Genomic DNA, 15,659 nt, shown 5'->3' on the forward strand with positions numbered 1-15,659 from the left:
TCAATTCCATAGAGGCAAACCCAAACACCCTTAACAAACTACAATTCCCAGGATTCTCTGGTGGAAAGCACGACTGTTTAAGTGGCATCATACTGCTTTAGGTGTAAGGAGAAAGTGGCCTCAGACACCCATTAAGCTTTGGAAGCAAAGAAAGATGGAAAGACCACCTGAGACCTTTGCTTGATTGATACCCCCAACCCATTGCCCTGCTTGGCTTTCAGTTTCTATATGCAAACTGACCCCATTCAGGAGTGAGCTATGGATACAACATGTTTCAGTGGCACAGCAACATATTTGGGAACCTTCTGTGTCATCAGAAGCTCCTCTGTTCTGCTTTTCTCAGTTTCCTTCGGCTTTCCATGTGTGAGTTAAAGTTTTCAGTCGGCTTGCTTTCCCTTTGTTTAGGGATTAGTTCCAGAAGGATTTTAAGAATGGCCTAAATAAAGGAGCCAAGTTGCTCACTGCGGCGCTCTCTCGATGCCTGGCAAGAGACTGCAGTCGCGAACGTGATCAGCTTCCAAGTCCGCTGAAGTATGCGCGGGGGAACTGCTGGCTCTGGTGACCTCTCTCAGTAGGGCTGCACTGCCACCTTCTGGCTGGAGGATTGTACTAATCACAGAAGTTCTAAAAGGGTGATTTGTGGTCTAGTTGGAACAGGGCCATTCTGCTACAGTGATGCACTAGGCAGCACAATCCTTATGCAAGTCCTGCTGAATTCAGTGGTGACAGCTGCCAAGTAAGTGTGCACAGGATTATGCTGTAGTTATCAGGGTGAGCTCTTGAAGAGCTCAGGTCTGAATTTTCCTGCATTGAGCTTGGGGGGGGGGGTTGGACCGGGTGGACCAACTCTACAATTCTCCCATTTCTTGTTTTATTTTAGCAAGTGACTCCAAAACATAGCTGTCAACTTACAGATTTGAAAATAAAGGACCAGCAGCCTCGAAAATAAGGGTTCAGCAGCCAAAATAAGGGATCAACAATTACTTTGATAAAATACATATTTTGTTGCGTGCAAATGGCTTTAGATACCTATTAGGTCCTATAAATTACCATATATCATATATTCAACACAAAAAACAGCAACAATTTGTTGTTGACAAAGCACAGCTGGACATAGTAAGGGCCCCATTACCTTCAGTAGCTTATTTAAGGGACATCATCAATAAGGGACAGCAGCAGGACATGTCCTGGGATAAGGGACTGTCCCGCCAAATAAGGGACGCTTGGCAGCTATGCTCCAAAATGACTCCCTCTCTCCTCCCAAATAGGAACTGTGACTGACCAAACCAGGACTTTCCTGATAAATAGTCATTTGGGGCAAAATATTTAATAGGGGATGTAGGGAACTTTTTTCAAACCAAGCACTACGTACCAGGGATGAGTGCACCCAGAGGCAAAAGTCGGTGGAGCAACAGATACAGATTTTACCTCTGTACAGTAGGGTAGTTCTATAGTGAGGCAGCCCTCTGTCATCCAGCAATAAAGCAATGAACAGGGTGGTGATACAATAACTACTGCAATCGACACAAGATAATGTCACCAAAGCAACTATCTGTAAACAAACAATAAACACCCATAAAAATGGCAAAAGTCGTTTCTTTCCCAAATAGGTGTTATCTTAAACAATAGCAAACACAGTAAATAAAGAGCCCACTTCTAATATATCAGTGGTTCAGTGCTCATTTCTTCTCTTTCCAAAACAGATCTTATCTTAAACAATAGCAAACACAGTAATAAATAGTCCACTTGTGATATACCAGTGGTTCAGTGCTCGGACGTCTTTTCAGTAATCAGACGTTTCGTTGCTAAAGAGCTTAGTCATCGAGCCTTGTAGTAAATAATATACAACTTAGGAGGTTTAACTAACTGAACAACATCGTTCTCTTTCTATGCTCCTCCCGATGGAAACATGCAGATGGGGACAAATATACCCCTGCTTTAAGTCCTTCAAATACTGTCTTCTCTTGTGTATTATTTGGGAAAGAAACTACTTTTGCCATTTTTATGGACGCTTATTGTTTGTTTACAGATGGTGGTATTATCTTGTGTCACTTGCTATATTCAGCAAAGCAAGAGGCGTTTTCAGAGTGCAAGGACATATTCCAGACAGACAAAGACTCTGAAGGTTGGTGCAGGTCTGGTGAGGGGGTGTGGCCTGAGGAGAGGGGGTGTGGCTGAGGAAGAGGAGGAGGAGCCTGAGGGGAGTCCAGAAATAGATGCCTAGTGGGCAATTCTCTATCTTCGCCTTCATTGCTCCTGCTTAAAATACCATTCCTCTTTATCTCCTGTCTCCAGAAACATCAGCACTCACATTCCCAGATAAAGCAAAGGAAATCCAAGTATAAAACTCAATAAAACACTCTAAACGCAACAGATTACCTGCCAGGACTGTAAACTTTAAAAAGCTATGAACTGCTGCAAAAACACAGGACTTTCCATTTTCAGTCAGTAGGGGACTACTCTGGAATAGCTGGTTTAAACACTTGTTTAGGCAAATGGGACATTATGCTCTCGTCTTTATTTATTTTTTCAGTGATTAGATGGATACATCTTTTTATGCACTCGGATGCAAGGAAGAATTTAGCCATAGGAAACAATGAGTGTTTCTGTCTACAAACAAACCACGGGGTGCTTTCAAAGCAAGGTTGCAAATATGCCAGGATCACATTCAGAACATTTTCTGCCTAAATCATTTCTTTTGATACCAGAGAGAAATGCATGAATTTCCAAGAGTGAGAGCAGAAGGCCTGGGATTACACAAGTGGACCCTAAACACAAATTGGTTTTTGTTTGCTTAGGAAGTCGGGAAAGTTAATGATTTCCCATATGGACCTCAGAACCACCTTGTTTTAGGGGGAAATGCTGTATTGTATTGAATGATGCCATAGCTGCCGCTGACAAGGATCCACAACGCAGGTAGGCTAAGCTTTGCTTCCTATTGGGCATGATGAAGTACACTGATTCTCTCTGGAAAAATGGCAAAGCCATGTGGGCTTTAAAAAATACTTAAGTGACCTATGTTGCTGAAGAAAGAAAGACTGTGTTCTTTTGTTCTTCTGGTTCAAGAGAGCAACAGAGGATAATAGGCTGATTCACACATGCATGGTCAACACTTGATGTGTCATCATGTGATGGCTTCTAATTGGATGCCTTTCTGCATGCCATGTGTGAACAACCTCCATGAAAAAGTAGTGTGGGTTGTCAACTTAAAGAACAGATGCCCAAGTTTCCTTCCCACCCACTTCCATATCCCCCCCCCCTTCTGTGTCGTGTCTTCTAAATAGGAAGCCTTTTCCTGGCTGAAATGTTGTTATGCTCACCCTAATCTCCAAGAGCAGAGAGATTTCGCAGGTGCCAACACTTACCTTGGGTTTGAGTCCCTTGGGATGAAGGTCACTGAACACCGTACAGTGGTACCTCTGGTTACGAACGCTTCTGGTTACGCATGCTTCGGGTTATGAGCTCCGCTAACCCAGACGTAGTTGCTCCTGGTTGCAAACTTTGGCCCAGGATGCAAGCGGAAGTTGCGTGTCAGAGGCGCATGCAGCGGGAAGGACCATTAGCGAAAGCGCGCTTCAGGATAAGAATGGTTTCAGCTTAAGAACGGACCTCTGGAACGAATTAAGTTCATAACCAGAGGTACCACTGTAGTGTCTTTTTGAAATCTAGTTTTATTTGCAAATATGTACAACCTGAGCATAAGAGGGCAGGGCTAGCAATAAATATTACTCATAGCTTTGGTTTTGACACAGAGAGCAAGTGTGTGCCTTCACTGCTACAAGTTCCAGGCCTACCTAGAATGTTGACTGCAAAGTTCTGAAGAGCTCTGGAATCATAGACTCATAGAATCATAGAGTTGGAAGGACACCGAGGGCTAGATAGTCCAACCCCCTGCAATGCAGGAATCTTAACTAAAGCATCCATGGCCTCTGCTTAAAAACCTCCAGCGAAGGAAAATCTGCAACAACCAAGGGACTCTGTTCCATAGTCAAACAGCTCTCCCTGTCAGAAAGTCCTTCCTGATGTTTCATTGAAATCTCCTTTCTTATACAGTGGTACCTCGGGTTAAGTACTTTTTATTTCACATGGAATGAAGTGGGGGTCTTCAAAACCATTCAGTCAGGAATTATTTGTAATTGTCTCATCCCAAGAGCTCTTCTTCATACCAATGCTGAATAATGTGGAAACTGGGGGGTGGGGGGAGGACACATGTTGTCTTGTGTTGTGAGCAAGATGGATGCTGTAGAGCAGTGAGGGAGGAAGTCTTGAACCAAGCATCTTGGCAGTTGGACTGTGGGGCCACAGCACCACTGCAAGCTTGGCAAACTTTGCTTTCAGGGCCAGCCCTACCATTAGGCAAAGTTAGACCACCATGCAAGGGAGTTGTTTCTGTTGAATCCTTAGCTGACCCTTAAAAAAAGGACTCCCTGCCCTTGACTTTTGGTAGCCAAGATTTCATGGTCTATGAATGCTTGCTTTTAATTTCCTAAAATAAAGTTGATGGAAACAAACCCACCCCATCATGTACAATCATAGTCCCTTCTTGCTGTAGCTATAAGAACACAAAAGAGCATCATCTAGTACTTGTCTAGCCGACTAGATGCAAATCCAAAGCCCACAAGTAGGACATCAGCACAATAGATCTAAACTGTGATGGTTCTCAAGTGCTGGTTTTAAGAAGATATTCTGAGCATCATCTAGCCCAACTTCCTGCAATGCAGGAATCTCAGCTAGATTATACATGGCAGGTGGCCTTCCAACCTCTGCTTAAAAATCTCTAAGGAAGGAGAGTCCATCACCTCCCAAGGGAGACTGTTCCACTGCTGAACAGCTCTTACTGTCAGAAAGTTTTCCTGAATGTTTAGTCAGAATCTCCTTTCTTGTAACTTGAAGTAGTTGGTTTGAGTCTTATCCTTCAGAGCAGGAGAAAACAACCATGTTCCCTCTTCCATCTGACAGCCCTTCAGATATCTGAAGATGGCTATCACATCTCCTCTCACTCTCCTCTTTTCCATGATAAGCATACCCAGCTCCCTCAACCGTTCCTCATAAGGCATGGTTTCCAGACCCTTGATCATCCTGGTTGCCCTCCTCTGCACACATTCCAGCTTCTCAACGCGTCCTTTTTAAATTGTGGGGCCCAGAACTGGACATAGTACTACAGGTGTGTTCTGACCAACGCAGAATAGAGTGGGACTATTTGCCTAACCCAAGGAGGAATGGATGCATCGTGTCAATTTCAGTTTCTTATTTTTTCCCCAATCTTAAATTCAGATCTTCACATTTATTTTTATTTTAAAAAACTTATATACTGCTTGCTTGTAATTAAACCTCAAAACAGTTCACAGAAAAATAAAGCTAAATATTAAAGTGATCAATAAAAGACAGTCTAATGCACAATGTCAGTAAAGGATTCCAAGCTAGATCAGGGGCTGTCACATGGAAGCTGGAGCAAGCATGTTTTGTGCTGCTCTGGAGGGTAGGACCCAAGCCAATGGATTCAGGTTACAGTGGTACCTCGGGTTACATACGCTTCAGGTTACAGACGCTTCAGGTTACGGACTCTGCTAACCCAGAAATAGTACCTTGGGTTAAGAACTTTGCTTCAGGATGAGAACAGAAATCGTGCTCTGGCGGCGCGGTGGCAGTGGGAGGCCCCATTAGCTAAAGTGGTGCTTCAGGTTAAGAACAGTTTCAGGTTAAGAATGGACCTCTGGAATGAATTAAGTACTTAACCCGAGGTACCACTGTACAGGGAAAATGTGGTGTGTCTTATGTTAATACGTTGAACGTTTTCTTTGCAGGAAACGGGGAAATCACTGAAGATAAGAAATCGCAATCATGAAGGTTGCTGAGTCAGAAAATGTGAATGGAGCCGTTGTGGAAACAAAAGCAGCAGGCCTGTCTAAGGAGGATGAAGGTCCCAAGGAACTCACAGCCAGGACAAAAACCTCGTGCTGCAAAGGGCTGAAGGTCCAGTGAATTCCTTACTATTACTATGTCTTTTCTTTTCTAAAAAAAAGTCTAATGTTTTCTGCTTTGCAACAGTCTTTTTCTAAAAAGACACTTCCATTTGGAAGTGTTAGGTTTTCATTTGATACCCACCACTGATAGGGTTGGGGTTCTGCCTTTTTCAGTTTCATGGACCTGGGGAGTTACTAAGCTACAGATGAGGAGTCAATGACTCTCCAGGTGTTTTCAAATTTGGGGGGGGGGGGGCGAAGCTGGTACCTATGTAGCCACTCCTCTACTCACTTTATCCCTTCTCTTGTTCTTCAGAAAACATGAAAGGGGGTAGAGTTAATTTCAGGACATAGGCATCAAAGGAAGCCAACAGGGTGCCCTCCACATGGTGTTGGGTTCAAACTCCCATCTGTCGCAGCCAGTTTGGCCAATAATTAGGGGCGGTGATTGTTGTTGTCTTGTACCATGTTCCCCATCTCTGTTGTAACTCCGGATAACCCTGGTTGCACATATTGTTGCTTTATGCGTGAGATGCAGAATCACCGCATGGGAATCATTAACGCAAAGGATCGTTAGATGTCAAGGCTAGGTCTGTGCACCCTGCCAAGGCAGTTCCCAGACACGACATCATCAGCACACGACAGCCTTGAGCAACTGCCAGCCACTCATGATGCAGGATCTATCCGCCACGCCATAAATATTTTTTCACGAGGTTCCCTGGGGACTAAGAGTGAGGTTTTCATTTCCCTCAGTGCCCCAAAGCATCATTACAACAACCTCACCCTAATGTGGGTCCCTCCAAGCATTCAGGACCACAACTCCCATCATCCATCATTATTGGCCATGCCAGCTGGGGCTAGTGGAAGCCAGAGTCACAAACATTTTGGGGGCACCACATTGGGGGGGGGGAAACTGGCTTATAATGATAATCAACAAAGAACTGATCAATATGATCTGTAAGGATGAGGCCAATGAATTTGCAGATGACATCAAACTGGGAGGGGTGGCTAAAACTGCAGAAGACAGACTCGGAATTCAATATGGCCTTAACTGATTGGAGAACTGGGCCCAAACTAACAAAATGAATTTCAACAGGGACAAATTTAAGATTCTGCACTTAGGCAGGAAAGACCAGTTACACAAATATAAGACGGGGAACACCTGGCTGAAAAGGATCTAGGGGGTCTTAGAAGCTTAGCCTGTGGCAACAGTGTGAGGAAGCGGGGGGGGGGAGCTAATGTTGTTCCAGGCTTGTATCAAGGGAAGTGATAGTATCACTCTGTTCTGCCATGGTCAGACCACACCTGGAATACTGTCAGGGGTTCAGGAGCAGAGACGCAGAGAAGGGAGGAAGCAGAGAGCGAGGGGGAGGAATCCGAAGGGAAAATGAGTGATGATGACGACCCGAGATCTCCAAGCCTAAGCAGTGAGTCAGAGGACTCCCAAAAGGGAGCCCCAGTGAGCAGAGCAAGGGGGGGATCCGGGGGGACACCCCAGGAGGAAGGGAACAGAGGAGATTCAGAGAGTAGCAGCTGGAAGTCGGGACCCACGCTCATAACTGAGGGCGGCAGCAGCTGGAAGTCGGGACCCACGCTCAAGACTGAGAGCAGCAGGGAGGAAGGTAGCCAGGCATCGGGTTCCGGAGGCTGTCAGCAGGAGGGAGGGCACGAGTCAGGGGTGGTCACGCCCTCCTCAGAGAGCGAGGCAACGGTTAAGAGGAAAGTAGAGAGTTGGGCGCGCGCGCCAAGTTCAAATGCAGCGGAAGCTGGAGCAGTAAGCAGCCCGGAGAGTGAGCCAGGTCCCAAAGCCCGCCGCAAGGAGGCAGAAGGATCAGGGGGGTCAGCGTCAGAGGAGAGTAGAAGGGAGGAGGCCCAGGGGGGCAGAAAGACCCAGAGACGTAGGGAGAGGCGAAGGAGGTGGAGCAAGGCTAGGGTATTAAGCTGGTGCGCAAGAGGCGGGGACTCAGACGGGTCTTCGCCGACCTAGGGCAGAAGGTGTAGAGCTGCACGCTGCAGTTCGGAAATGAAACCTGTAACTTAATAAAGACTCTTATAAAGTGAACGCTGGCGGACTTGGTCCTATGTGAGCTGGGACTGGGTGGCAGCTCTGACAGTAAGACCCGTCTCAGAAAAGCTTCGGACACCTGATATCTCGCAGCGGAGAGAGAGGCAGCTGGAGGAGGGGATCGGTGTTTGGGAGCAAGCTCACGACGGTTAGCAGAGATGACGGAAGCAGAGACAGTTGCAGCGCTGCAACAGGCAGTTACCCAATTGAACGCGGAGGTACTGGCATCCAAGAAGAGGGAGGAGGATGCGGCAGCCGCCTACAGAGATCTCCACGCCAGGTTTGAAGCATGGGTTAAACACGGGCAGCCAGGACCCAGACCGGAGGGGGTTGGGTTGGCACGGAGAGCAGGAGGGCTTGTGGCTCACTTCGATGGGAATTTACAACAGTACCCCAATTTTCGAGCAGACGTAATGTGCGCACTGCAACTGCTGGCAAAAGACTTTAGAGATGAGGAAGAGAAAGTGGGGTTCATACTATCCCATTTGCATGGGGATGCTAAAGCGTGGCTACGCAATTTGTGGAGGGATAAAGATCCGGCGCTTCAGAATGCAGATGCCTTTATCAAAGCGATGGATGCGTGTTTTTTGTCTACTATTGATGTGGATCTTGCCCGACGGGAGATTCATGGACTAAAACAAGGGAGGGCAAGCGTCCGGCAGTACCACGCCCGCTTTTTTGCGCTGGTCAGTGCCTTAGAGTGGGACCGGGATTCGCCCCCTGTCAGAGACCTGTTCTGGGAGGGTCTAAGCTCTGCGGTCAAGGATGAGATTGCAAGGGGGGAGAGGCCCCGAAGCACGCAGGAGGTGGTCCAAAGGGCGCTGACTGTGGGGGTGAGGCTGGAAGAACGTCCATGGTGCAGAGATGAAGGACGTGGAGGGCGCGAAGCAGCGAGAAGTTTCTCTTTCATTCCAAGAGAAGCAGCGCGTGCGCAATCCACACCTCCGCCTGGAGGGGGAGGGGAACCGATGGAGGTTGGAGGTGCAAGGGCTCAGTCAGCAGCCAGAGCCCAAGCACCGACAGCAGTGAAAGCGAAGCCTCCTAGAGGGAACAGGAAGTGTTACATCTGCGAGGATCCAGGCCATTTGGCGAAAGAGTGTCCCCGGAGGCTCCACAAGCACACTGCAGCCTCAGCAATGGTGACTGCAGCAACGCAGCAAGGAGAACCACAGCAGGGAAACGACGATGTCTGGCTGGAGACAGAGGCACTGGGGCCCAGCCAGACGCGTCAGTGAAGCAGTCCCCAGCGATCTTGCAACCCACGGACCCCCTCCCACCCAAACCAGTAGTGCAGCTCACAGCATCTCTCCAGCTACCCGATGGCGTCACTATCGAAGTGCCGCTTTCTGTGGATTCTGGAAGCAACGCAGACTTTATAGCGCAGGATTTTGTGGAGCAGCACGCTATACAGCTACTGCCTGCCACTCTGCCCCTGCAAGTCGTCACAGTGGATGGCAGAGAGTTGCTAGGGGGGCAGGTGGTGAAGCAAACGCCACCGATGGTGATGCGCCTTGGCAACCACAGGGAAGTCATCAGTTTTAATGTCACCCAACTGTCGGACACGCCCATTGTGTTGGGCATGAGTTGGCTGGACAGGCACAGTCCGACACTGGCTTGGTACCAGAGACAGCTGATCTTCGGCTCCTCTTATTGCGCAGAACACTGCATCCTGCCCAGACAGGAGGGAGAGGAGGAGGAATCACAACTGCAGTTGGGAACGTTGCAAGCAGTCCCCCACAAATACGCAGACTTTCTGGAGGTCTTCTGCGAGAAAGAGGCTGACAAGCTACCACCGCACAGGCAATATGACTGCAAGATTGACCTCCTACCAGGGGCGACGCTGCCGAAAGGGAAGCTGTATTCCATGTCTGAGGACGAATTACAGGAACTCAAACAGTTCATAGATCACAATTTGCAGCGCGGTTTCATCCGGGAGTCCAGGGCAGTAGGGGGCAGTCCTGTTTTCTTCGTGAAGAAGAAAGACACGCCCCAAAAAAGACTGGTGGTGGATTTTCGCCTCTTAAACAAGATGACCAAGCCTTCTGATTTCCCCATGCCCAGGATTGACGACCTACTAGCGACGGTGCGCAAGGGACGCGTGTTCACCAAGTTGGACCTGCGAGGTGCGTACAATCTCATCCGCATGAGGGAGGGCAATGAGTGGAAGACAGCCATGTTCACGCCTCTGGGCACCTACGAATACAGAGTGATGCCGTTTGGATTGCAAAACGGTTCTCACTGTTTCCAAGCTTTCATGCATCATGTGTTGGCGGGACTCCTTTACAAGAAGTGCGTCTGCTTTCTGGATGACATCCTGATATTCTCCGAATCGCAGCAAGCCCATGACCAAGATGTTCGGGAGGTGCTGAAGAGGCTGCAGCAGCATAGACTGTACGCCAAACTGGAGAAGTGCCAGTTCGACACGACGGAGGTGGATTTCTTGGGTTACAAGTTGTCGGACAAGGGGCTAGCCATGGACAGCGCCAAGGTTCGTGCGGTGTTGGATTGGAAGAGCCCGCGCAACCGGAAGGAGGTCCAGCGGTTTGTCGGCTTCGCCAACTTCTATCGCAAGTTTATCAAGGGGTTCGCGATGCAGACGGCGGCCATTACGGACACGCTAAGCTCCAAGAAAAAGAAATTCATCTGGACGGAGCAGGCGGAGCAGTCCTTTCAAGCACTCAAGCGTCTCTTCGCGTCGGAAGAGCAACTGCTGCATATCGACCCCAGCAGACCGATGCGGGTAGAGACAGACGCGTCCGATAGAGCAGTGGGAGCTGTCCTGCTGCAAAGGGACCCACAGGGGGTCTGGAGGCCGGGAGCGTTCTACTCCAGAAAGCTCAGCAAGTCGGAGCAGAACTACACCATCTGGGACAGGGAGTTGCTGGCCATTCATGCAGCTTTCAAGGCGTGGAGGCACTTCCTGATCGGCGCCAAGCACACGGTGCAGGTCTGCACGGATCACAAGAATCTGGAGCACTGGCGCACGGCTCAGTTCCTGAACCAGAGGCAGATACGTTGGGCGGAGTTCTTTGCTGACTTCAATTTCCGAATAGAGTACGTCCCAGGCGACACCAACGTCATGGCGGATGCACTGTCCCGCAAACCGCAATACCTCGAAGAGGCGACGCCAGCGGCAGCCATGCACATCTTCGCGCCAACAGCGTGGGCGTGCGCTTCAGCCACAGTAGACCTGGATGCGGTGCGGCGGGCGTTGCAGGACGACTCCTTCGCGCAGGCGAAGATGGCAGAGGTGCACAAGGGCACGGCGAAGGGCGACGAGTTCCAGATACGAGACGGCTTGCTCTTACGTAAAGGGGCCATCTACGTGCCGGGAGACGAACTTCGCGCCAGGGTACTGCAGCAGCTGCACGACGCACCCACGGCCGGGCACTTTGGCACGGAAAAAACGGTGGAATTAGTCGCAAGGGACTTTTGGTGGCCCAGACTGAGAGGGGAAGTCGCGGACTACGTTGCGAGGTGCGACACCTGCCAGAGGGCCAAACCGGTGCACAAACCACCGGCGGGACTGCTGGAACCGCTGCAAACGCCGTTTGAACCGTGGGAGAGGGTGGCCCTGGACTTTGTTACGGATCTACCCAGCTCGAGAGGCAAGACAGCGGTACTAGTGGTGGTGGACTTGTTCACCAAGATGGCACATTTCATTCCGTGTGCGAAGGTGGCCACGGCGGAACAAACCGCCAAACTGTTCATAGATCACGTGTTCAAAGTGCATGGTCTGCCGCGGTCTATCCTGTCCGACCGCGGGCGCCAGTTCGTCTCGAATTTCTGGCAGAAGCTGATGAGTTTTCTAAATGTCAAGGTCGATCTGGCATCAGCAAGACACCCGCAGACCAACGGGCAAGCAGAGAGGGTCAATGCCATCATGCAGCAGTACCTGAGATGCTATGCCAATCAACAACCTGCGACCTGGGTGGATTACCTGCCGCTCGCCGAGTTCGCTTACAACAACACGAAGCACGTGTCCACAGGGGTGACGCCGTTCTTCGCCAACAATGGGAGGAATCCCAGAACCTTCCCGGGACGGGAGAGAGTGGGGGACGGAGAACCACAGACGGCGGACGCGTTCGCGTCAGAGTTGCAGGCGGTACACGATCAACTCAGACGGCAGCTGGAGCTAGCTAAGCACGCCTACAAGGTGCAAGCTGACAAGCACAGGCGGGTTGGCGAAGAGATCCAAGTGGGAGACTGGGTCTGGTTGGCAGCCCACGCAGTGCCGACCAGGTCACTAGCCAAGAAGAAGTTGGGGCACAAGCAAATTGGTCCGTACCAAGTCGAAGCACAGATCAACCCGGTAGCCTTCCGACTGGTGCTGCCGGAGGGTTCCAGAATGCATCCGGTGTTCCACAGGTCGGTGCTCACTCCCTACAAGGCACCTCACAGATTCCAGGAGCCAGGGACGGCACCGAGTCCGTTCCGGGAGCGGACGGAGACGCGAGGGGTGACGCAGCAAGACCCCATCAACGAGGTCACGGAGATTTTGGACTCCAGATGGGGGGAAGAGGGAGTCGAATACCTCCTAGCCAGAGAGGGCACCCGGGCCAGCGCCAATAGCTGGGTGCCAGACTACGCTTTGGAGGAACCCCTGCTCAAGGACGAGTTTCATGCCCTTTTCCCACACAGACCCATGCCAGCGAGCTTCTTCGACGACTGGCTGTTCACGCCCACACTTTCTTCCAGCACGTTCCATGGATTCGAATCGGACGGGGAACCCGCATTGAGCACCCGTTCCCCAGAAGGATCGCCGGCGGGTTCGGCGTCAGACACCTCGTATTGGTGGGACGATCGACCGGAGGAGCAATGGCGCCGGAAGTGGCTGGAGATGCCAGGTCGAGCGACCGACGCAGAGACTGACATGGACGTGTTCGGGGAGGACCTTGGGTTCGAGCACGGCGGTACAGAGATGGAAGCGGAACAGGTCAACGTCGGCGACCGCGAGGAGGAAGACTCGGAGGTCTTCAGTTGGCGGCCAACCACGGGGAGCGAACTGTATCCGGCATTCCCTCCCGTGATGATGGAGCACCCAGCACCCACACCTGAAAGCGGGGAGGGGGGAAGGGGGGGCTTCGAGGGGGGGATGGATGTCAGGGGTTCAGGAGCAGAGACGCAGAGAAGGGAGGAAGCAGAGAGCGAGGGGGAGGAATCCGAAGGGAAAATGAGTGATGATGACGACCCGAGATCTCCAAGCCTAAGCAGTGAGTCAGAGGACTCCCAAAAGGGAGCCCCAGTGAGCAGAGCAAGGGGGGGATCCGGGGGGACACCCCAGGAGGAAGGGAACAGAGGAGATTCAGAGAGTAGCAGCTGGAAGTCGGGACCCACGCTCATAACTGAGGGCGGCAGCAGCTGGAAGTCGGGACCCACGCTCAAGACTGAGAGCAGCAGGGAGGAAGGTAGCCAGGCATCGGGTTCCGGAGGCTGTCAGCAGGAGGGAGGGCACGAGTCAGGGGTGGTCACGCCCTCCTCAGAGAGCGAGGCAACGGTTAAGAGGAAAGTAGAGAGTTGGGCGCGCGCGCCAAGTTCAAATGCAGCGGAAGCTGGAGCAGTAAGCAGCCCGGAGAGTGAGCCAGGTCCCAAAGCCCGCCGCAAGGAGGCAGAAGGATCAGGGGGGTCAGCGTCAGAGGAGAGTAGAAGGGAGGAGGCCCAGGGGGGCAGAAAGACCCAGAGACGTAGGGAGAGGCGAAGGAGGTGGAGCAAGGCTAGGGTATTAAGCTGGTGCGCAAGAGGCGGGGACTCAGACGGGTCTTCGCCGACCTAGGGCAGAAGGTGTAGAGCTGCACGCTGCAGTTCGGAAATGAAACCTGTAACTTAATAAAGACTCTTATAAAGTGAACGCTGGCGGACTTGGTCCTATGTGAGCTGGGACTGGGTGGCAGCTCTGACAAATACTGTGTCCAGTTCTGAGTGCCACCATTTAAGAAGGTTACTGACAAGTTCAGAGGAAGGCAACCATGATGATCAAGTGTCTGGAAACCAAGCCTTATGAGGAACAGTTGAAGCAGTTGGGTGTGTTTAGCTTTGGAAAAAGGAGACTGAGAGGAGATATAATAGCTATCTTTCAAATACCTCAAGGGGTGTTACATGGAAGATGGAGCAATCTTGTTTCTTCCTGCTCTGGGGGGTAGGACCCATGCCAATGGCTTTAAGGTACAAGAAAGGAGATTCTGACTAAATATCAGGAAAAACTTTCTGGCAGTAAAAGCTGTTCAACAGAGGAATGGACTCCCTCGGGAGGTGGTGGACTCTCCTTCCTTGGAGGTTTTTAAGCAGAGGTTGGATGGTCATCTGTTGTGGATCCTTTAATTGAGATTCCTTGAGGTCCCTTCCAACTCTACGATTCTGTGATTCCAGGAACAATAACAAAAATATTGTTGAGCCTCACTTGTGGTGTGAAATATTTGAGAGGGAGGACTACCCACTAAACTTCCTAAATGGCTCTTCATAATACTGTTTCTTGGGCATGGCTTGATAGCTGCTCAAGAAGCATTTGCGGATGACTTAAGTCACACACAGCCTATCAGATCCTAGGAAAATACAGTTGAGGGACTACTTCATATCTCTGCTGCTGGAGCAGAGCCTAATTCCTTTATTGCTTTCTGGGAGGAGGAGAAACAAATCTAGGGGTCATTGCAGTGGCTTAAGACCTGTCCCACACCTGTTTAAGACTTGATCTTGAGGGACTACTCTGGAATCTAAGGATCTCAACATATCACAGTTCTCATGGAACATCTGAAAGACAGCTTGTCTCCTGATATTTTTTCGTCCCAATAAACCAAAAAATAAACCTGCCTGAGAGAAAAAAGCCTATGCCCTTTTGACGGCAAACTCTCTTCTCCCTTTGCACAGAGAAGTCAACAGCACCCCAAAGTTCAAAACCCAATCCATGCTGTTTACTCACTTGTAACTATATTATTCAAGCACTTCTAACTTTTAACCGGTGCATCAGGACTTTGTTTGTTTTGGGACCAGATGAAATACCAAGAGGGCTGTGTTGACAAAGCTGGAGACTATTTGGATAAACATTGAACCCAAGACTACCCGCCTGAACTGGCAACGGAGTGAAATCAGTTCAAAACGTATATTGGCTTCTGTTTTTCATAAGTCTGTGCCTCTCTGGGAGGGGGAATTACTAGCTTGCAAAATATATCGGAAGTGTCTTGTGACAGCCAATCAAATAAGTATGTTGTAGCATTCTTGCATAGTTGAAATACACCATCAGTGACTGCATATAAAGAGTTTCTGACTTCCATCTCTTTGTCACACTGTGCCATTACCAAGAAATAGCACTCGGGGCAGGGCTATGCTAATGAGCAGGAGAGATTCTCAGTTGTTTGCGTATTTTTTCTTGTGTTAACAGCAAGGCTGTTGGAGAGGATAGACCTAACCCATTGAAATGAATGACCTCAAGTTTGTTGCATGCATTAATTTCAATGGGTCTACTCTGAGTAGGACTGACGTTGGCTATAAGCCATCGACTACATAAAACTTTTTCTTCTGAAGGACAAAGTTACTTCTGGAAGGACTTTAATCTCTCAGAGAATAGGGAAGGGTGGCTTCCATTATCCTGGAGAAAGCTCGTTGATGATGTGACATTACCCAATCCCACCCCTTTTCCC

At 49.9% G+C, this 15,659-nt stretch overlaps 1 protein-coding gene across 1 annotated transcript in view; it reads left to right on the forward strand.

Moving 5' to 3' along the window:
• Window positions 1-2,782: 2,782 nt before the first annotated feature.
• The window catches only part of LOC309541257 (solute carrier organic anion transporter family member 1B3-like), a 30,781-nt gene continuing 17,904 nt past the window's right edge, over window positions 2,783-15,659 (forward strand). Inside the window, exons 1-2 of the mRNA XM_082238901.1 lie at window positions 2,783-2,916; window positions 5,805-5,973. Coding sequence (XP_082095027.1) covers window positions 5,842-5,973 — 132 coding nt within the window. The 5' untranslated portion in view covers window positions 2,783-2,916; window positions 5,805-5,841. The remainder of the gene's footprint in view (window positions 2,917-5,804; window positions 5,974-15,659) is intronic.

This window comes from Podarcis vaucheri (genome assembly GCF_965113315.1).
Source record: "Podarcis vaucheri genome assembly, chromosome: 10".
NCBI classification, from domain to species: domain Eukaryota; kingdom Metazoa; phylum Chordata; class Lepidosauria; order Squamata; family Lacertidae; genus Podarcis; species Podarcis vaucheri.